The sequence below is a fragment of the Barbus barbus genome (assembly GCF_936440315.1).
Source record: "Barbus barbus genome assembly, chromosome: 35".
NCBI lineage: Eukaryota > Metazoa > Chordata > Actinopteri > Cypriniformes > Cyprinidae > Barbus > Barbus barbus.
In genome coordinates, this window is record NC_136763.1 from 25,712,587 (window position 1) to 25,736,845 (window position 24,259).

The window sequence follows — 24,259 nt, forward strand, 5'->3', positions numbered from 1 at the left end:
CATGTGCATGGCAGTGTTCAAGCTCAGTTAAACCAATAAACCTGTTCACTGCCACACCTGCAGAAATGTTCCTGCAGTATGCAATAACATTGTCTTTCCCAGAAACGTCTGTGCCAAAGTCAGTGATAATGGAGATGTAATTAGCTGTCTGTGCGTCTGTCAGTGCTTGTTCTTTGATCTCATATGCAATGCATCCTATAAACTCAGCACAAGATGTGTCGTTATCATACGGTTTGCTCACATCAAGTCCGTTTTTTTCTCATTAATAATATCTGTGAACTAAATTTATTGAACGGCAGCTCTTCCCGTGCGATCATATAGGCTGTGTTAAATTTCATTTTTAACTCCTTCCATTCCTTTTCGTCCCGCAGCTCGCATGCACGAGAAACTGCACATGCTAACGGTGTAGTCTGTGGAGCATTCTTCGTGATTATGTGATCACGTGCATTTTTATGTTTGTGACTGTCCCCGTGTTTTCTCATAGTCTCTTTTTTGAAATGGTTAGTTCCTGTAATGAACTCCGTTTTCCCCGCTATTTCTTTGCCCGCTCTTGAACAAAAGTCACAAAATATTTTTTGTGTCTCGTGATCATACCTCAGCCAAGAAAACTCCTGAATCCATGATGTTTTGAAATGTCTTTCGGCACGGTGTTCATTGACTGATGTGGAAAGATGAATCCCTGTGTCTCTGGCGTTCTCTAGCACGCTCGTGCTGGCACAGCTGCTGGAGCCTGCTTTTTTGTTAGCAGGTGTGTCATCCGTGCTGGTGCTTGACAGAGATGAGGATTGCTTGAAGTTGTCAGATATTTTTCGCTTTGACATTTTTTTCTGGGGTGGAAAGGTGACAGTCTCTTTACCCGTTCATATTTTGGCGCTTTCACTCAGTGAAACTTTCACACAAAGCATCTCATTTCATGACGTTAACAAAACAAATGAAACGATAGGCTACTGGTTATAAAACATGCACGTAGGATGCAAATTTTACAATCAAAGGGAATAAATTTGTATTGTCGCCAATGGCGACCTTGGCAGAAATTTCACTCGCAAATAAATATATTTGGTCGCAAATGCGACCATTTTAGTCGCAGTTTGGAGCCCTGGTAAATCCAGAAAACATGGGCAGGAGTCAAAACACAAGAGAACACACAAGGTAAAGCAAGGCAAGACTATGACTATGACTTGGGCTCCATAGAGTAGCTATCGCTAAGAGAGTGATAAACGCAATACAATACACGGCATCTAGCAAGAGGAAGGCCATGGTGGGCGGTGGAGTGGAGGCGGAACAGGGGGAGGGATGGAGGGCCAGGTCCATGTGGAAGTGGAGTGGCCGGGGACCGAGGCAGAGACGGCAGAGCAGGAAACCTGGGCAGAGCCAGAGGCCAGGACAGGGCCAACAGAGCAGGGACCCACCAGGGTGGAGCAGACGGAACAGGAGTCCACCAGGGCAGAGCCAATGGGACGTGAGCCCAACAGGGTGGAACAGAAGATCTCCATGGCAGAGCAGATGGAGCAGGAAACAACCAGATCGGAGCAGAAGACCACCACGGCAGAGCAAAAGACCACCAGACCGGAGCAGAAGACCACCACGGCGGAGCAGATGACCACCAGATCTGAGCAGATGAAGCAGAAGACCACCACAGCAGAGCAGAAGATCTCCAGAGCGGGACAGAAGACCACCAGAGCGAGACAGCCGACCTCCACGGCAGAACTGAAGACCACCAGACCTGAGAAGGCCACCTCAGTGGAGCAGACAGGCCTGAAGACCATGGCAGGGACTGGGACCTTGACTAGTTCAGAACAGAGTGATAGTTCAGAGATGGCCTCCTCGGCCAGTTCGGAGCAGGGCAAAGGTTCAAAAACGGCCTCTGTGGCCAGTTCAAAGCAGGGCAAGAGTTCACAGATGGCCTCTATAGCCGTGACAGGGCAGGACGAGGATTCACAGATGTCCTCCATAGCCATGACAGGGCAGGACGAGGATTCACAGACGGCCTCCATAGCCGTGACAGGGCAGGGCGAGGATTCACAGACGATCTCCATAGTCGTGACAGGGCAGGACGAGGATTCATAGATGGCTTCAGGAGGTTCTGCAGCATCCGCTGCCTCCTTGGGAGAATCTGCAGCAGGTACAATCACTTCAGGCAACACGGCAACGAGCATCACTATCTCAGGGTGTTCTGCAGCATCAGCCACCTCTGAAGACATAATAGTGGCCATCGTTACCTCTGGACGTTCGGTGGTGGTGTATGCAGCCCAAACACACCAAAAAGCGATCCCCACCAGGGGAAGCGCCTCAGATGGGGGAATCAGTTTAGGAACATAAGGACTCGAGGGGATAGGGAATGGTTTAGGGATACCAGCTGCTTGTACTGACACCAGTGGTGGATCCTCCACGCTGGATGCCAGTCTGGGGTACTGAAGAACTGGCCTTGAAGATTTGGGTGCAACGGACAGAATGTCACAAGACTCTAGATGATCAGCTGTGACGTGACGTGGCTCTGGATGGTCAGCGGTGACGTGAAGAGACTCCAGAAGATCCGCTGAGACGTGACTTGACTCTCGACGATCCGCTGAGATGTGACGAGACTCTGGCAGATCAGTGGTGATGTGAAGAGATTCTGGTAGATCAGTGGTGACGTGATGGGATTCTGGCAGGCATGACGTGAGCAGACTCTGGCTTGGCAGGCATGACGTGAGCAGACTCTGGCTTGGCAGGCATGACGTGAGCAGACTCTGGCTTGGCAGGCATGACGTGAGCAGATGTTGTGGCTGCCATTTTGTGAGTGCATTCTGGTGCGTCTGCCATCTCAGTCACAGATGCGGTATCGCGTTCCTCTTCTACGACACCTACAGTGAACGAAGAGTCAGCACACAGCAAAGCATAGTCCATAAAATCCTTTAAACTAACATTAAACTTCAGTGCAATGAATGATGGGGATTGTAGTGAAATACAAGAGTCCATGCGGTGACTGGGTGACCTCTGGTGGTGATTAACAGGAAGTGCATGGACCAGATTCGTGACACAAAGTCTCCTGAGAAAATTTCAGAGCATCACCCCAGCTTTCTGGAAGTTGTTGGTGATTTTACAGACACGTCTTTTAGGATTCATTTTCACAGCTTTTATGATTTGTCCGTCATCAACTACTGTTGTTTTCTCAGCCGATCAGGTCGTTGTTGGTTCCTGGTGTCGCTGGTGGTTTCCAAACTCTTGATTTCTCCATGCCCTTTGTTTTTGCTAGAGCTCTAACTGACTTCCTCTTTTCTTTTAGCATCGAAGTCAGCTCCCTCATCTTCATCCTGGTTTGTGTGTGTCATCATCGAATGCAAGATTCAGAATGCAGAAGCAATGGATATAACTGATAATTCCCTGCTTTTAATATCTGAAGAATTAATGCAACAGGACACCGCTGATCACTTAGAAAGACCTGTGAGGCAACTGTTCCAATACTTATGCTCACATCAGATAGAGGGATGAAACTCTAAAAGTGCTGAACTTCTTAGCTGGTAAAACATCTATATGTTGAATCACCCAATAATAAAATGTGACATTCTGTATTTTTGTCTCATATTAATTTTTTAATCATATTTGTATATGTCTTGACTCCACAGCCAACAGAGCAATTTTGTCTTTACTGTTCCAATACTTTTGGAGGGCACTGTACATGCTATAGGACAATATAACAAACTTTCCTTTGTCTGCGGTACTAGGGGTTAATATTTATTAAAACAATCATTTATTTTTGCTACTTTGTCTTTGTATAGATTTTATAATTTCACCTTTGTCCCAGATCTATACTACATAAATTTGAAAATCCATAACACACATAAGTGTGTTTGTTTGTGTGTGTGGTTCAGGTTTTTGCTATGTTATGGGGACAAAATGTCCCAACAAAGACGATAATATCCAAATCCTTGGTCCCCATAAGGAAAACAGTTTGTAAATCATGCAGAAAAATCCTATATGAAACTCTATAAATGCCGAAAGTTATGTGAGGGGTAGGCTTATGGCAGTTTGTACAGTATAAAAACCATTACTGATATGGAATGTCACCATAAAACATGGAAACCCAATGTGTGTGTGTTCATAGTTTTAAAATTTAGTAAATTATGTAGTAAAAATGTACTATGATCAGCTTCAGTAAACACAAAATGAAAACATGGGATCCATGTAGCCACTGAAGAGATTTAATGTGATACCTCAGTCGAGTATCAGTGTTCGTGCAGCTGCGTTAAACTCTTTGATAAGCCAGTCAAAACATTTCTGCGGTAGTTAAATCTTGCATAAAATGTGTGAATAAGTTTCTCACTTTCAGTAGGGGAGAGAATCTTGCCTACTTCCGAGATGTAACAGAGATGATAATATGCTGTTTTATAAACAGTGCTAAGGGTTTCTTAAAACTGAAGTTGATGTTAAATACGCTTCCTAAATGCTTGATGTGATTATGGGGCTTCAGAAACAAGGAGTCTACATAAGGCATAATATATGTTTCTCTGAGAATACTCAATATTAATTCAGTTGTATAAATTTCAAATACAACCATTAATGTATGTTCTCTGTCCATTCCAGCAGAGTACTAAATGATTGAAGCATATAAATGTAAAAAAAAAAACAATAAAGAACCCAGAATTGAGCCTTGGGGGACTCCACAAGATATCAATTGACATGTGTAAGTATAGCAACATAAAGTAATAAGCACAGTAGCTTAAATCAGATGGACTGGACCTGATAGGTCAGAACTGTTCTGTGTTAATGTTAGTAATGATTGTAAATAGGCATAAAGAGGCAATATTGTGAAAGTAGACACTGATGTGTTGCTGTGGTGGCAGTAATTTGCTAATAGGTTTCACAGTGATTTAGAGGAATTTAGAGGAAGTAGAGTGCAAGTCACATTTATAATTTGGTTTAAAAAATACTCCTTTTGAGTAATAAAACTTATTGTATCATGCTAAATTTCATTGTTTCAAGTTTTTCATCTTAGAACAAAATCTACAGTTAAAATAAATGATCAGGTACTGCAAGATTAAAAGCAAGGGATGAAGAAATACCAATAACAGATCCGAGACAGATCAGGTTAAATGCCCTGTGGAAAAAAAAATAGGCCTAATCCACCTGTTTAATTAGGCATGTCTGATTTGAAGCAGATTTACCACCTCTTACAAAGACTGCAGCTGACTCTCTTTGTGCTAGAGGGAGAAAATCATTCATTCTGCATTTAAATAGCACAGATATTGAACTCTTCAATGCGCAATGAGTCAGCCAACCAAGTCGTTGTATAAATGATTAAGCATTTTGAAGAATTTAACCTCTAAAGCTAAACACAGGGCTGATATTTTATGCTCGGTTAATTTTTCCAGCTGTCAGATGTTATACAACAGACTCTTCTCATCTCAGCACAGCGGGTCAGAGTTCCACTGTGAGATCAGGGCTCGGTTGCCTTAGGAAAATAGGGAACGGTGAGCAATATGCATTTAAAGTGATAAATACAGGAGGAATATGTCAATGTCATTTAAAGTGGGGATCGAAAGTTTGGGAACCCCTTGCAGAATCTGTGAAAATGTGGATAATTTTACCAAAATAAGATGGATCATACAAAATGCATGTTATTTTTTATTTAGTACTGTCCTGAGTAAGATATTTTCCATAAAAGATGTTTACATATAGTCCACAAGACAAAAAAATTGCTGAAATTATTAAAATAACCACATTCAAAAGTTTGGGAACCCTTGGTTCTTAATACTGTGTGTGGTTACCTGGATGATCTACGACTGTTTTTTTGTTTTGTGATGGTTGTTCATGAGTCCCTTGTTTGTTCTGAACAGTTCAACTGAGCACTGTTCTTCAGAAAAATCCTCCAGGTCCTGCAGAATCTTCAGTTTTCCATCATCTTTTGCATATTTGAACCCTTTCCAGCAGTGACTGTATGATTTTGAGATCCACCTTTTCACACTGAGGATGATTGAGGGACTCAAACACAACAATTAAAAAAGGTTCAAACATTCACTGATGTTCAAAAACAAAACAAAAAAACAGTCGTAGATCATCCAGGTAACCACACACAGTATTAAGAACCAAGGGTTCCCAAACTTTTGAATGTGGTTATTTTAATAATTTCAGCAATTTTTTTGTCTTGTGGACTATATGTAAACATCTTTTATGGAAAATATCTTACTCAGGATAGTACTAAATAAAAAATAACATGCATTTTGTATGATCTCTTATTTTGGTAAAATTATCCACATTTTCACAGATTCTGCAAGGGGTTCCCAAACTTTCGCATGCCACTGTATATGTGCCAAACATTCTGCTGCCAGCTGGTGGCGCTACGACTATAACTGGGTATTGGCATGTAGATATCTTCAGGGCAGCACATTTATCAAACATATGAAGTTTGATGCAGATTAAACATAGTATGTTTGAGTTAGTATAAAACAAGCCATTTCCTGTTGCCAGCAGGTGGCGCTATGATTATAATGGAATATTAGCCTTTAGATGTGTTCAGGCCAGGACTCTTATCGAACGTGTGAAGTTTGGGGCAGATTTCACATTTTATGTCTGAGTTACAACAACTTCTATTCCCATGGTGAGACATCAAACTTTGTCACGCCGCCATGGACACGCCCTTTAACGAAATCTCAAGATCTAGATTAGATTAGACTGACCAAATATTATGTTTGTGAACATATGAAGTTTGTGGCAGATCGGATATTGTATGCCTGAGTTATAGCAACTTCCTGTTTCATGGCGTAAATTAAAAATATACGACTTCCTGTTGGGTTTCGGATTTTGCTCCAAGAGACTTTTTTGTAGGTATTGGAGTGTAACATAAGTATATCGTTTTTCGTACAGGTACGAAATGTTTCTTTTTGTTTGTTTGCATGTTTTTGCTAAATGATATTCTCACTTTTAAATGATCTCTTTCTTAGCACTTTACAGGTGGAATGTGCTATAAGGCAGAGGTAAGAAATGGGTCTACCGGTACAATCTTTAAGTAGCTGACCAAACTAAAAGTAAATTAAAATCATGATGATATTCATGATGTTACTTCTGATGTTATAAAACCAATATGGATTATATTGAATAAGTATTCAATATATGGTTGAGACTCTGAAACTGCATATGTTTCTGCTTTTGTGAAAACTGACAATATTGACCTCTAAGACACTTTTGAGTGAGACCTCATTTTAGATCGCTTCTCTAGTAGATAGATGAGTGGATAGATAAGTAGATGAGTAGAAAGATATTGCCATAACAAACAAACATATTGCATATCTTAATATTGTATATACAGTACACATTTGACATTTGATGACAAAAGGATGATAATTATTTTCTTCCTAAAGGCATATCACTATGCTCATCTCACTGAAGCTCAGGATTGGTGGTACAAAGCTGTCTATTGTGTTGCAGTGGTCCACAGAGGACGGCCACAGCAGCTGCAGTGGGCACAGCGACAGACTTCACTGCTAGTCGTGGCCACTTTCACAAAAGACACAGTGAAATCCAGCCACGTAAATAAATAAACCTCTTCATGGGGCAGATCTTCAATGATCTGAGGCATCTGCACTGAGGGATCCACAAACAGAGCACGTTTCCACACACATCCCAGTTGAGCATGATATAGCTGATATTTTCTGTTTAAATTCTATCAGCGTCTACTGTATCTACCCTATTCATAGTGTTAGTCTAAATTAGAATTTTTGCTTTCCATGGAACACAAAAAAACATTCGAAGAACATCTGAGCTGCTGTTTTCCTAATAATGAAAGCATGAAGAAAGTATAAAAAAACAAAAATGCATGTGCATGAAGACACGTTGTCTTTTGTATGACGTTAATGACACCAACACTTTTGAAAATAAAGGTTTTTAATGGCATCTGTGATTCAATGAAGAACCTTTAATATCCATGGAACCTTTTAATTTAAAGTGTGAAAAAATGGCTCTATGGCATTGTTGCAAAAAGAGTTGCATTGTATTTCATGACCAAATGTGGCACATGTTCGAATATACAGTATGTCTTGTGTATCAGATTTGAGAGAGACAGCGAAGGGCAATATTTCCAGTGAATTACAATTAAAACTCTGCTCCTTGTGTGGCTTCCGAAGACTTGGAATATAGCACACGCTTTGTATGTACTATTTTTTGTCTTTGTCTATGTCTTTTTTTTATATATATATATATATATAGTGCCGTTTTTGTCCTTGTAGCTTGAAAGTGTCAGTCCTGTGTTGTGTGAGTCGTGTTCCCACCTCTTGTGTCCTTATTTGGTTTGTTTCCTGTCCTCATTGAGTGTGATTATTAGTTTATTCCATCCAGCTGTGTTTTAGTGATTATCTGTGATTATCCCTTGTATTTAAAGTCCTGTCTGTTCTGTTAGATTTTGTCTGGTTTACACGTTACTCCCGGTGTTCCTGTGTGACTGCCCTGCCTTGTTGGATTTCATTAAAGACTGTTTATTTGAGTTTATCCTCGTCTCGTGCTCCTCGTTCCTCCCTGTTGTGTGCACCGTGACAGAAAGAACAGAGCCATAGCTATCATTTCAGAAGCGAGGGGGACAGAAATGTCAATTGTTTTTTTTTGTTTTTCTTATCTCTTATTTAGGAAATCAAAAAGTCTACACTGCTGGATAATAACCAGTAATTTGTCCTATAATTTTTGTTTTTCCCAATATTTTCCTAATGACAATTTTATGATTAGTTTATATAGTACAAACCCTTTTTTCCATTTTTATCACAGAATAATGCGGGAAGAAAATATTAGTAATACTTTATTTTAAGGTGTCATAATACAGAGTATTTACCTAATTAAGTACTTAGTAGTAGCCGTTGTACTTGCATGAAACAAAATGTACTTACCATGTAACTAAATTATGGAACAGCCTGTAACTACAGTTTGTACTTATGACGATGTTATAGGCAGCTACTGTTACACATATGTAACAAACCGAGTCTGTTACACCGCTTCTAGTACACTTAAGTACAATCTTGATACACTTTAAGTAGCTTATGCCTGTGTAATATTCAGTAATTTGTGTGTAATTAGAAATCTATTACATGTATTTAAGCTGTGTACTGGTGGCTTAAATCAAACTAAGGTGCAGCTGGATAAGGTGTACAGTATAGATACACATGAAGTACACTTAAGTACAATCTTGATACACTTAATTTTAAGTAGCTTATGTTTGTGTTCTTACATTTTACGTTGTATAAAGTCTGCAACACATATGTAACAATCTTTTGGTTACATAAGTAGCTGTGTAACAGACTCGTTCTGTTACATATGTGTAACAGTATCTGCCTATTACATCTTCATAATTACAAACTGTAATTACAGTCTGTTTCATAACTTAGCTACATGGTAAGTACATTTTGTTTCATGTAAGTACAACAGTTACTGCTAAGTGCCTAACTAGGTAATTACTCTTTAATATGGACACCTTAAAATAAAGTAATACCAAAATATTTTATAGTTTCTATACTGTAATAAATAATAGGCTCCAGCTGGATGCCTTTGTCTATATTAGGGATTTCGTGGCTAGATGGGATACAGCTGCGGCTACTGGGCATCCGCACATCAATATTGCATAATTTTAAGGGGTAGGTTTAGGGTTGGGGTAGCTGTAGACATTAATAAAACACTATCTAATAGTTAGAAAATTTAATTTACTGTTACTTTCTGGCCGCAGCTATATCCCTTCTAGCCACAACTGATTTCCTGGCACATCCTAAGTTATTACTTCTACAAGTCTGTTTTGAACTTTCTGCACGAGAGCGCCCTCTGACTTTGAGTATGAATGAAACATACACTGCAGGAGAGGTAATGTTCACATGATGTTCACATCGCCTCGTGTTGGATACAAATAAAACATCATGCCGAACATAGATTGTCTCTTTGCATTTAAATCTACATTTATTCACACTGGCCCTTGAAAATATTTATGTGAACACACTTGCCCGAAAAAAAGTGTGATGGATGAATTTACTTTTTTTTTTTAAGTGTGGGGGAAACACGTCCCCCGCATATTCTACGCCCATGGTAACTAGTCACTAAACATGTATATTGTATAGAAAAGAGCAGCTCAGATATTCTTCAAAACATCTTTTGTGTTCAATGGCACAAGAACATCCTACTGGTTTGGAATAAGATTGAGTAAACGATGACAGAATGTTCATCCTTTTCAAAGCAGCGGAACATTTTACTAAAGCAGTAAGACGTCACATCGGCTCTCAAAGTATTAAGAAAAGACAGTCTAATTTTAATGCAAAGAGCGTAATGGAGTCAATACCCTGTAGCACAGCAAAAATAGAGAACGCTGAAGACTAGGTTGTCAGTTGTCTATGTGTGTTGAGAGAGGAAGCGCGAGAGAGAGAGAACTTTTGAGCTGAGAAAAACAGGTCATGAAAAAACAGCAGTTTTCCTCCATTCCTCTGGACGGGGTTTTAATGACTTCCAGACTGAAGGCAGCTCAGCCTCTGTTTCTCCTCTCCTCCTCTTATGGAGCGGATTCAGTCTCTGTAAACTGCCTGTACTTCAGCTCTGCTCTTACCCAACATTTCTGAAAGCCACGCCAGCTCTTTAAAGAAAGATAAATTATGTCAAAGCATGTAATTGGTTGTGACGAAGGACTACAAACATTCCTTAAGTCCTAATGCTGCCTCATGAACTGCGCCATTGTTTTCCAGGGCCAGATTTCAAGTAGCAAGTTAATTCTAATTACGTCGGTCCCCTTCCCCCGCTCGCCCCATGATAAACTGAAGGCACACTATTTGCTTAACGCATTTAGATTAGGTGGTCCTGCTAGAAAGGGTGTGAATGATAAAGATACTTCACACTCGCGTACTTCACACGCTGAGAGTCGAAAACTCTAACCCCAACCTGAGATTAGAAGCTGTTGTTAAATTGATCTTCGCTTTCTCTCATTCAAATGAATGTAAATCTTGTGCCGTGCTAAGTGGCATCTTTTTCCATAGTTATATGAGTGCTGCAGGGATGACATATTTTTGTAAGCCAAAACCTGGAAACCCGAGTTTGCAATGTCGCACTTCCAGCTCCATCGTCCCAAAATCAAAGGTTTTTTTTTTTTATGGATTTTTGGTAAAACACAAGCTCAAGATATTTTCACGTTTTATTCTACAACATAAAATGCATCAGCAATTCCGCAAATTTTACTTTTCTTGAAAAAGTGTCTAAATGGTACTACAGAGTTATGTAATCTTGGCAAAAGAGGTAAACTCATCTACTCACTAGCCGCTTTCACAGCCTCGTGTTTATAATCGAGCTCTTCAAAACTATTCTACTCAAACTTTCAGGGAAAATGTGACCATGGTGTAGTTCATTTATAGCCTACGTTTAGTTTTTACTTCTCCTGACAGTATTTAGGCCTCAAAATTCATAAAACTTTGTGAAGATTATCATGATGAACTAAACATGTAAGAATCATAAACTTTTGTTGGTCACAGAGCATATTTTCTGCAATTATCCAAAAGTCAATGGAAAAATCTATGGGGTATTTGTCAAGGGAACCAGGGTGATGCTGATTTACATGTTGGCTAACAAAAAAACAAAACAAAAAAACACACACCATCACCTCAGCACTCCGCTGCTGACTATTCTGACCAAAAAGTACATTAACACAGGCATCATTATTGGGGAAAAAGCATGTTTTCAAAATTTAAAGCTCTCAAACAATGCAAATATCTAATCGGCCACCAGACAGTATTTTGTAAGCAAATAAGGGAGTGAAAGTGTTTACATGATGTATAGCAATTGTACATTAGGATGCACTAAAGACGTATGTATAAAATATCTTTAGACCTTTAGAGCATGTTTAATTTGGTAATGACACCCAAGATCGTATTCTCCATTAAGACACCAAAAATATAATCTGGTTTTGAGTGTATTATCTAATAAGGACTCAAAATACTATCAATTCAAATATATGTTGGAAAAAGCAATGATATTCTTGTCAGACTGGGATAATAGATAATAATGGGTACGTAGATAATAGAAAGAGGTTGTCCATTAACTGAAGGCATTTTGCTAGGTTGATTATCACAGTGATATAAATTTGTTGTGTTGCACCAAATATAGGGAATAGCAAAACAGGTCTAGGACTCGCAGTGTCCTCTTGATAGCGTAAACAGATATAAACAAGGCCACATTAAGTCAATGTCATTGGAACTGATCAGACTAAACAAGAAGAGCGAAAGAACGTGTGCTTCAGGTCAAAGTCATCTGGGAAACAGAATGACCACTCAGAGAAACCAAACAGTGATAGCTCCTATCAGAAACATGTAGCAGCTGCGCACAGCCTGTGGTAGGACTTAAAGGAACACTCCACTATTTTTTAAAATAGGCTCATTTTCCAACTCCCCAAGAGTTAAACAGTTGAGTTTTACCGTTTTCGAATCCATTCAGCCGATTTCCGGGTCTGGCTGTAGGACTTTTAGCACAGCTTAGCATTGATCATTGAATCTGATTAGACCGTTAGCATCTCTCTCAAAAATGACCAAAGAGTTTCGATATTTTTCCTATTTAAAACTTGACTCTTCTGTAGTTACATCGTGAACTAAGACTGACGGAAAATGAAACGTTGCGATTTTCTAGGCCAATATGGCTAGGAACTATACTCTCATTCCGGCATAATAATCAAGGAACTTTGCTCCCATACCATGTGTGCAGCAGGCGCAATGATATTACGCAGCGCCTGAAAGTAGTCCCAGGCTAGGTAACTAGTTATATGATATAGCTGGAGACTACTTTCAGGCGCTGCGTAATATCATAACTGTTCCTTCGTCAGTCTTAGTTCACGATGTAACTATAGAAGAGTTTTTGAGCAAGATGCTAACGGTCTAATCAGATTCAATGATCTATGCTAAGATACGCTAAAAGTGCTAAAAGATCCCGGAGATCCTTTAACTGCACTCAGATTCCAATAAAATCTTCATCTCAAACCACTATATTTCTATGAAAAAAAAAACAGTAAAAATGGCTAAAAGTTCCAAGTGATGCATTTTTTAATGACAATATAGTATGAGACCAAACAAATATAGATATTTTTTTATTAATGAAATATCGATATAATTTCTGTAAAAAGAGCTGGTGAAAGCTTGTTTTTTTTTAATCATGTAAATATAAATAGACTTTGCACATGTTTTTTGTTATGAGACTGCTCTCATTAGAGTTACAAATGACCTGCTTTTATCATCTGATTAGTGCTACTGTATCTTAGCGCCGCGTTTGAAACTATCGACCACAAGATTCTTTTAAAAAGACTAGAAAATTATGTTGGCATTAGAGGAAGTGCACTGGCATGGTTCAAATCCTACTTATCTGACCGCCATCAGTTTGTGGCAGTAAACGAAGAGGTATCATACCAATCACAAGTGCAGTATGGAGTACCTCAAGGCTCAGTACTTGGCCCCTTACTTTTCACGCTTTACATGTTACCCTTGGGAGATATCATTAGGAAACATGGTGTTAGCTTTCACTGTTATGCTAATCATACCCAGCTCTATATTTCTTCGCGACCTGATGAAACTTACCAATTTGCAAAACTAACGGAATGTATAGTTGACAGTGTTGTGCAAGTTACTTCCAAACTGTAATACATTACAGATTACTTGTTACTGTTATTTAAAAGTAATTCCTTACCTTACAATATTACTGTCTCAGAATTGTAATGCGTTACATGACTCCTGTATTACTTTTGAGTTACTTTCACCAAAATATCTACAGAAGTAGAACTTAACATTCTAAAATGACAAAATGTACAAGAGCCCTGCCCTAATGGCAAAGTGTTTATATTTCGTTCCGGCTTTTTATTAAGTTCATTTAGAAAAAAGGTTTGGAGCATTGTTTGTTCATTAAATAAGTTTTTTTCTTTCTTAAAGTAATGACCAAGCGGCCAGCGGCAGACTGGCAGGCTGATCATGTTTGATCAATTTACCCTTCTCAAATCATCATGACTTGCCTAAAATAAAATCTATAGATATACTAAAACAGTTCAAGCATATAACAATGTTTAAACGTTAAACCTAGATAAATGTGCCCTGCATCAAGTAGTTTGTGCGGAGAGTGGAAGCTAAAGCGCAGGACATGGAGGCAACAGCGCAATCTATTAAATTTTTTTTTCAATGGAAACAACTTACGCCGTAATTTTTGCTCATAAAGGTAAGAGTAATACATCATTCGTAACTGTAAAGGGTCTACTTTTATTTGTGTGCACTCGCAATATCAACAAAACGTCATGCTTTTATCTTGAACAGGAGCACTTCACAAAAATGAACCAAAAGACAGCGAATACATGCCTCACAGACATGATAAATATATCTATAGAAAGCTTTAAATTACTACTTAATGAAATAAATAAAAACAAAAACAAAAACTATTTAATACAATCGTTATCCGTGAAGATGCACTTCTCTCTAAAGGCGCGTCTAACGAGGAGATGGCGAATCCTTACTATTTCCCCCGAACACATTCATGGTAATTACTTTTGCTGGGGCTTATGCTTTATTGTGTGTATTTGAAGCAGAACTCTTCAGCTGTGCTGACGGCTCGCTGCTGCTGCGGGACACTAAACACCGTCGAGTCAAACACTTGACAGTCGCGGCAGCACGGACTTATGTTGTTTCCACCAGCATGGCAATTTTTTTCAGCAATAATTGATGGATGTCTAAAATATAAAGATAAGGAGAAGCCTAAAACTATGAACTATGACGTGAATATTGGCCAGAAGCCCGGCCCTAGGGACATAAAAAAGTCGGAGCCCGACTTTAAATAAAAAAAAAAATAATAATAAAATAAATTGGGGGCTAAAAGTGTGTTGTAACGCAAACGTTACTGAACATGTACCAAGTAAATATTACTGAAAATTGATTAGTAATGCCTTACACTACTGCGTTACAGCAAAAAGTAATACATTACTGTAATGCATTACTTTTGTAACACGTTACTCCCAACACTGATAGTTGATATCAAAAACTGGATGACTAGCAATTTCTTACTGCTAAATTCTGAAAAAGCAGAGGTGTTAATTATTGGACCCAATCCTTTTGCATGGAATAACCTAGATCACTGTCTAATACTTGATGGCTGCTCTGTAAATTCTTCGTCATCAGTTAGGAACCTAGGCGTACTTTTCGATAGCAATCTTTCCTTCGAAAAACATGTTTCTAGCATTTGTAAAACTGCATTTTTCCATCTTAAAAATATATCTGAATTACGACCTATGCTCTCAATGTCAAATGCAGAAACATTAATTCATGCATTCATGACCTCGAGGCTAGATTATTGTAATGCTTTATTGGGTGGTTGCTCTGCACGTTTAATAAACAAACTCCAGCTGTCAAAAATGTTTAACCCAACCCAAGTTGGGTTGTTTTTAACCCAGCATTTTTTAGAGTGCACACCTATTGACAGTCTCCAGTTCAGTGTCTTTGGATCATAAAGGAAACCAAAGCACCCAGACGAAACCCACACCAACACAGGAGAGCAAACTCATAAGACCTCCAGCTGGGACTCAAACCGAGGCCATTTTCTAGGAAAATCTGACGCTACAGAAGGAAATGTAGACCTGCAGTGATTACCTGTACATACTGCAACAATTATTTGCAGGCCCTGTGAGACTATGAATGTACTCAAGGTTTAAAATGCAAATAAATCCTCAAAGCAGCTGATGGCAGAGAAACAGTGATACATACAGACATCTGGGGCCTCGTCCGATCCGTCTGGGCAGTCCTTCTCCCCGTCACACCGCCAACCATTTGAGATACACGTCACCTGATCCCTGCAAACAAACTGCTTGGGGCTGCAGGTTTTTGGAGCTGCTAAAAAGAAGAGGCAAAACAAAGAATGAGTGAGTGTCTCAACAATGCATAAAGCTATTAGCACCGCAAATTTATGATTTATTAAAAAAAAGCATAAATGTGACACGTGTGTCCATGATTAACGGAAATCAAACAGCCCATAAGAATGTTTGTGGTCTGGCCAGGGTTTGGCAGTGTACGAGTATGCTGTCACTGTCAGTTTACCGCTAGTCGCTGATGTCTGTTTCAAAACAAAATAATCGTAGCCAAGCCTATCTGCCCGCCAGACTGTTCTTCCCCCAGCCTGGCCATTTCCCTTACAAGGTCGATGTCTGATTTCTATTCTGGTCCAATACGGTTCAAAATAAGCAAAAAAGAATACCATTTAAAATCTACTCTTTACAAAAGTCAATCAAATTTATCCATTCATTAATTGAATTAATCCCAGTGTAATTTCAGTAAATGACTCAACAAAACTGAAGCTTGTCACTTTTCTAATCTGTGACTGTTTTCTCTCTTTGAATATAATGGGGTTTTTTTTCAGATTGAAATGAAGTATGTCAAGCACCCAGTGTATTTTTGTAATAAATTGTAAAATAACAATTTAACTCAAGAGTTGGTTGGTCTGGTTCAAGGTTTAGTACACTTTATTGAAGAAATGTCTGAAATGCCTAATGGAGAAAACGAATGGGAACAGTATTTTCAGAAGCCAAGCCACTGGAAAAGGAGGCAGTCTGTGTTGAGCAGTTTCCCGGTCTTCTCCTGACTGTACGTGTTTGCACTCCGATCTGCACGCCTCCACACATCCAGGTCAGTGTTCCCACACCAGTGCCAGTGATGCAACGAGTCTAGAGGCCATCAAAGGACATCTTGTTCTGGTTTGGCTGCATAAAGAGCAAAAAATGTGACTGCTTTTCATTGGTTGTCTATTTGGAATCAAGTGCGAATTCATTCCAGACCACCTTCTCGAAAGCTCTCTAAAAACCTCCAGTCTGCTATCGGCACCATACCTCCAGACATAAACAGTAAGCAAAGCAGAGCTGACTATCAACTGCTACTTTCTCCACAACACTGAGTTTCCCATCTGCAGGAAAAGAGATGTTCAAAACGTCTCAAAAGATGTTCAGTGAGATTCTTTTCTACATTATAAATTGCACTGAAGCTGTAAATAAAACAAAGATTATCGGAGTACATTTGACAAGAAAATACTATTTCAGTTTTATTTTCAGATACTCATTTCAAAGTGTTGATTGCCAGCTCTATGCAAGCAATTTTCACTCAGAAATCACTAGTAAATTTCACACACAATTACAAGGAACAGCAAAATTAAAAGTGAATTTTGAAGCAGAAAAACTTAACAGTATTTTCTTGTAAAACATACTTCAGTAATCTTTATTTACTAAATCTTTCAAAAATCATTTTAACACTGGTGAATGTTTATGTCAAGGGTTCAAACGTCTGATGAATGCTATTACATCAAATGTATAATATGCAACACCTTACAATCTGAAATGTTTAAAAAATGTTAAAAATAAAAAATGAAGTCTGTTTCTCTTTAAGGTGACCACGCACAGTTTATTTATTTTTTATACCATATATATTTGTCTTAAACAAGCCTGACCATTGGTTATTTCAGAGCATTCCAGGGCTCCGAAGACATGAAGGGCGTCTTTATGTGGATTTCTGACAGTGAGGAAAAAGTGCAGACATACACATAGTACACTACCGCAAAACTAAAGACGATCAAGACAGTAAAAACGATAATTCGGTTTTACGGTAACACTTTATTTTAGGGCCTCTTAACTAGTTGCTTATTATCATGCATAATACTAGAATATTAGCCAATTATTAGTACTAATTAAACACATATTAATGCCTTATTCTACATCCCTAATCTTACCCATAAACTTAACAACTACCTTACTAACTATTAATAAGCAGCAAATTAGGAATGTATTGAAGGAAAAGTCGTAGCTACAGTTTTTCTCGATTTCTAAAACACTATAACCAGGCTTTTGAACTAAAATTTCAAAACCATAACGCCATTTTTCAAAAAGCACACCCATTTTGCTGAACTATAAACGTTATTCCCCTGCTTTGGCACATGAGTCAGATTTGGTGAACTGTTACTGCTAAACTCTTCACACAAATCCCTACATTTCTCAGTGCTTACACCACGTGCTCATTTAGAAAGCTCTAGCATTCAACTGATTATGTACATTTGTCTGTGGTTTCCTACATTATCAGTTGCTAATGTCATGTTGCTCATAATGTATAGTTCTCTGTGCTATTGTCTTACCCCTCAAAACCTCAAGTCATTAGTTCATCGTATAAATCATTACGGTAAATGCAAAATGGTTGATCTAGTTGTCATAAACTGTCAAGCATATTTTCTACACATTTCTATTAGACTTTTTATAAATTTGTCATGAATTGTGCAAGTGAATCTTGACTTTCACTAATGAAGAGAATATAGATCAACCAATTATAAACCAATTCTCTGAAATAGCTCAAAGGTGCATCTCACGAACCTTCAATTGGAAAGCATATATAGACAGAGGACAACACAAGACTTACAAATTCTGACAGTGGACTTTCTAATTTTTAATTTCAAGAAATGTGTTTAAGCAATCGAGAAAAACTGTAATAGTGAATAAGTGTTCCCTATTCTAAAGTGCTACCGGTTTTACTATTATTATTCAGACTTCTCGACACTTTTAACGCCTTCGATGGATTTTCTGTTCTTCTGGTTCATTTTATCTCAGCGACTCTAACATTCTTTACACAAGCTAACTGCGATACTTGGCTCCTCACACTGAGGCCCTGGAGAAGTGTGCGTACGCAGTGCTAAAGTGAAGTGAAGTGCAGCTGTAACGGCAGTGGAGTAAATGAGAGCATTTACGTGGCGTCATAAATCAGACTCTATAACCAGCAGCAGCCGTCCAACTGCTGGCCAGAGAGAGGAAGTGGTTAGAAGGTTATCTGCCACACTTCACTTAAACACGTCCTCGGACAGCCTGACTCATTAATGTAGCTAAATAAACCCTTCAACAAAAAAGGTGAAAGTTGTCAACACTCTCTTTGGTTTCAATATTACTCAGTGTTAGTATGTCTTGACACAGCTCGCATAGCACTATAACACATAAAGTTGTTCATTTCAATCATCAAGTACAGTATTTTTCAACCAAGCATGCATTGCTTCAAAAAACTTAAAAATAATAATCATAAAATGAAGACAAAGACTAATTTTTTCCTCTTTAAATAATAATAATTATAATAATATTAATAATAAGTTGCTGTATGTATACTTTTTTTTCTAATATCGGGATGACTTCAAGTCTTCAGTATTCTGAGGTTAAAGAAACAATAGCACGTTCATATGGAAGAACTCAAGCTAAGAGTAGATGAAAAGAAGAGCTCTAACTGCCGCGCAATATAAAGATAGAATTAAGCTAAAGCGACCCCATTAACTATAATCAAAGACATTCATCATAGAAAAACACAGATTTGTTCTTAAAGATGAGCAATGATTGGCTCGCCTGGAGTAGGTGAAGAGTGAATAATACTGTGAGTAATAGGCTGTAGTTTGCAGACGGTATGCGACTGTAATTACATTACGAATATAGAAAATTGGATCAGAGCAAAGGAAAAGAACAATGAAGAGAAGATAAAGAAGGGAAGAAGGGAACAAATGGGGTGCTGGAGACTTGTGGAGAATGCCACACATGCTATCAATCAGGGCTGTGTGTCGTTCAGAAATGAACTGAGAATGCCTTTTAAATACAGCTTAATTCCTGATTTCAAAATGAGGTAGCAAACAGGATGCAGAATCGCAATTCAAATGATATAAAGAATTAAAGAGTCCCGCAATTCAAAGATATTCGCTTTAATTAGAAAAAAAGTGCAACTTTAATGCATGTTTCCAGTCTTACAGGATATGAGTCTTTATCATCTCTAATCAAAACACTTATATATTCTAAAAAACTGTTGTTTTAGTTAAATTAGTGTGTTTCTTGGTGTAGTGTAAATGCACATGTACGCAAAACTTTGATTCTGGTGCCATAACCTATAACATTTAACACTGAACCCATGTGTTACTAATCAGTCATAATTATAGTTGCTATTCGCTATATTATTAGACAACAAGATTTTGCTCTAAAAAAACATCTAAGAAAAGTTGGGTTACACTTTATTTTAAGGTGTCCTTACGACAGTGTAATTATACATATAAGTACTGAGTAATATTAATTAGCTACATGTACTTGCTATATGATTAGGGTTTGGTTTAAGGTTACGTGCATGTAATTGTGCATAATTTATTGTTACTATAATAGTAAGTACATGTAACATGTGTAACAAGGACACCTTAAAATAAAGTGTTGCAAAACATTGTTAGCCGGGTACTTACTGTATAATTGTGACACGTCCCAGAGAGGATACTTGTTTTTTAGCTTAGTAAATGGTAAATATAGGACCTCATTGCATTTGTGCTAGAAAAATATAACTCTTTGTTAGGAACATACAACTGCCACATTTCTACAGGAGACACCTTTGGTGTGAATTTCCTGCCTGATGAAGACAATGCTAAATTGGAGACAATGTACCAGAAAATGAGGAAAACATTGAGGGCAAAGGAAAGCAATAACTAAATTGCAGCTATGTGCACACATGTCAGATACATAGGAGAGTACTGGCAACTTTGTGGCAAAATTGAACTGAAAAATACGCAATAATATCGTTCTGCGGCCTGAGTAGGTATGGGAAGCAAACAGTCATGCCAGAAGGTGCAAATATACTTCTGTTGAAGAAAAATCCCCATTGATCCTGAACAGTAAGGGTGGGCGGTGTGACCAAAAGTCATCAAAGGTAACAAAACTGTTATTTTTGCTGGAAATTATGACAAAGGAAAATCTGTTGTGGCTGCACATCAGTATGCTATATTAAAATGATGGGCTTGTAAAGTTTATTCGATTTATTAAATTTCTGTAGAATTTTTAAAACAATCACAGAGCATAAACTTCAGCTCAAACAGTATGATTTCATCACTTCCTGTCAGCGATCAGACAACTCTACAGTATTTGCCTGTATTCCCTGCAGTGCGACAGAACAGTTATGATATATTCACAATGATTTTACTGCCAATATAAAATGTAGTAAGACCTAATGTGCTTTTTATTAGGCTGTTACGTTTCACAGAGACCATTAGATCAGATCCCTATAGATCAGTATGAAACTGAGTTGTTTTATCTGGCTTTCTCTTTAATCGTAGTCCATCTGAATGAATCAATTCCATCCTCGACATGTTCACAGAACATGACATTTAATGTTCCAGTAAGTTCCTCTGATAGAAAAAAAGATTGAGCCATTTAAGAGCAAATACATAAATATGGAGATATATGCTGTACTTCATGAAAGGTCTGAAAAAATATAAATGTTTTATTTATTTATTTGTTTTTTCACAGTGATTGAGGACAGGGTCTTAGTGGCAAGCTAAGCATATACTTGTGTTTTTTTCTGACATTATAACATGACTATTAATATATTTTTGATGTAAGTAAATGAGGCAACACATTATACATCAAATAAACACTGTTGAGAGCCAAACGTTTTCAACATACAGGTTTGATCATGAGGTTTTATCTAGTTTGATTACTGACTTACTGACTGGGCAAAGATGTACACAGTCTTTTACCTTCATTGTGCTGTAACATTTTGATTAACATGAGCAAGGTCACCAGAAAGTTAAAAGGATGCAGTGCGATCCATGTGGTATTCATACTCTTCAAATTACATTGGTGAAAGATAACTGAAAAATTAGCCACCAAAAAAATTTGAGTACTTAGATCCTCCTTTTACAACTTAAAAATATATATAAATAATATATGTGCAAAAATACATATTCACATTTCTGCTTTTAAACCTTCTAAAATGCTGCTAGATAGATCAAAATCATTTTGGGAGGACTAATTCATGCCATAAACGCTCTTGACGGAGCTTGAATTTTATTGAACACCTGGAATACAGTATTGTAACACTATCTGCTGTTACATGTACAAATAAGAGCTCTAATTTTTTTGTTTTTAGTAGTCTATAAGTCACTATGATACAGGAAATGGAAGATAAAAAATGATTTCAGTCAAAAATTGTTTCTGATTGTTTTGCTGCGGGAGATCTCAGGAATATCCAGAGCCAATGATTGTGTCAGGATCTTTAAGGAGAATTGGTCATCATAAGATGTTTGCACAAAATATCCCAGTGCTCAGAAAGAGCCAGGTGAAAGCAGCTCTCCAGTCATAGGCCTTGCCACAGTGAGGCATTATGAACCACTTATATTAATGCTGAATTCCTGAGCAGATCTAAATCGCCCAAAATAACAGCACTATGTGCTACAGTATGTGAGAACTGTTTGCCACTGTTCAGAATTAGTGAAAAACACAGGGAACAGCGCAAGACAAGCCTAGAGAAAGTTAATTTGTCAGTAGGACAATAATCCCAAAAATAAGTTCACATTAAACGTGAAATAGGAGTGTGCAGCATAGACTCACTCAAAGCCAAAGCCAAGAAGAATGGGCCAAAATCATAAAGGAACAATGATTACTCTGATGAAGAACTCTGGCCACGTGCTTACAGAATATCTGAAATGAATGTACAATCGAGGAGATCTATAATACATGTTACATCTACTATTGTATCTGTTTACTCTCTAATACTAATAGCACTTGCATGACTGATACAGGACCCACCAGAAGGACACAGTTTGAAACCTTGGTGGCTCAGTTTTGCTGCCAACTCCTTTTGAGCAAGTCACCTGAAGCTAAGTGTGGCTAATCGCTCTGGAGCAGGGGTCTTAAGCCCGTATGTTTTCACCATATACAGATTTTCACCATATACAGGGGGTAGTTGGTGATTTAATTGCCGTCCGAATCCAGGACGTTGGTGTTTTTCTCTCACCACCCTCCGTAAAAATCCCCGGCCAAATTACCTACTGTATTTGACAAACACCAAGGTCGTGTGGTAATTTAATTGCCGTCGGAATCCACATCTCTGAGTTTATGAGACGAAATCGATTCAAAATTCAGCGTTTAAACCCTTTTTGAACACTCCCGAACACCGTACGGTAACTGTTGTACTTCGGTGTAATTTGCATACATATTTATTTCTGAAATGCTGGAAAGCATTTAAAAGAACAATACTTCATAACTGCTCCACCACCACAGCGAGTGAGAGCAGAAAGAGAAGAAAAGCACGTAAACATTCGAAATGGGTCTCTATTATGGCAGCAGCAGGTAGGCAATACAATTTTAAAATGTGTATTATAAACAGATATATATGGCGTATAATTATATACAACTATAGCTTTAAAATAATAGAGATTTAAATAATCAAATAATAAATAGGATTATACATAATAAGAATACATTTTACATAAGTATTTTTAAATACATTTTCCACAATAATAAGAATACATTTCTAAATAAAATTAATTTTACTTACAGCAAACAATCGACAAATGGGGAAGTCGTGGCCTAATGGTTAGAGAGTCGGACTCGTAATCGAAAGGTTGTGGGTTCGAGTCTCGGGCCGGCAGGGATTGTAGGTGGGGGGAGTGAATGTCCAGCGCTCTCTCCACCCTCAATACCACGACTGAGGTGCCCTTGAGCAAGACACCAAACCCCCAACTGCTCCCCGGGCCCGCAGCATAAATGGCTGCCCACTGCTCCGGGTGTGTGTTCACGGTGTGTGTGTGTGTGTGTGTGTGTGTGTGTGTGCATTTGTTCACTACTCACTGCTGTGTGTGTGCACTTGGATGGGTTAAACGCAGAGCACCAATTTCGAGTATGGGTCACCATACTTGACAATACGTCACGACGACAATCATGTGGCTGGCCACGTGAGCAGCGTGTTCTCCGCACGCACTCCTCCACTGTGAATAAATCGCCATCTGAATGCATGAGTTTTATCACTGAGGTGATATGTAAATTTATTTTTACAGACGTCCATATGAGAAACAATTACCGTCCGAATTAGATGTTGGAGCAATGCTTCATTTATGGGTATCAATACCCTTCTGTTGTGTCTGATAGAATCATTTGGCAATGTTTTTATTTGCTGTTTCATAGTTAGCGTAATCTGGCAACAACACATGCAGTCAATGTTCATCTCTACGTGAAACTGCACCCATCACAAAACATGAAGACACATTGTGAATGTAGCTATAACATTATATAATCAGATTTTCCACATGTCCTCACATTGAGTCTGAACTCCTTGAGGCATCCTTGACAAACGTCTGATTGTAAATATTCCACTAAAAAAGGTCAAAGGTAAAGTCGTGACAGATTTCTTAGGTAATTGGTTTGTATTGTATTGGTTTGTCAGTGAAGGTCTATCAGATGTGGGTCCTGACTCACATGTATAATTTACTATTTGTGAATAGGAAACTCTGTATTCATAAC

The 24,259-nt window shown here is 38.3% G+C and overlaps 1 protein-coding gene across 1 annotated transcript in view; it reads right to left on the bottom strand.

Moving 5' to 3' along the window:
- LOC306855133 (low-density lipoprotein receptor-related protein 1-like) overlaps positions 1 to 24,259 on the bottom strand; it is a 215,270-nt gene that overhangs the window by 181,135 nt on the left and 9,876 nt on the right. Inside the window, exon 2 of the mRNA XM_079393583.1 lies at positions 15,699 to 15,824. Coding sequence (XP_079249709.1) covers positions 15,699 to 15,824 — 126 coding nt within the window. The remainder of the gene's footprint in view (positions 1 to 15,698; positions 15,825 to 24,259) is intronic.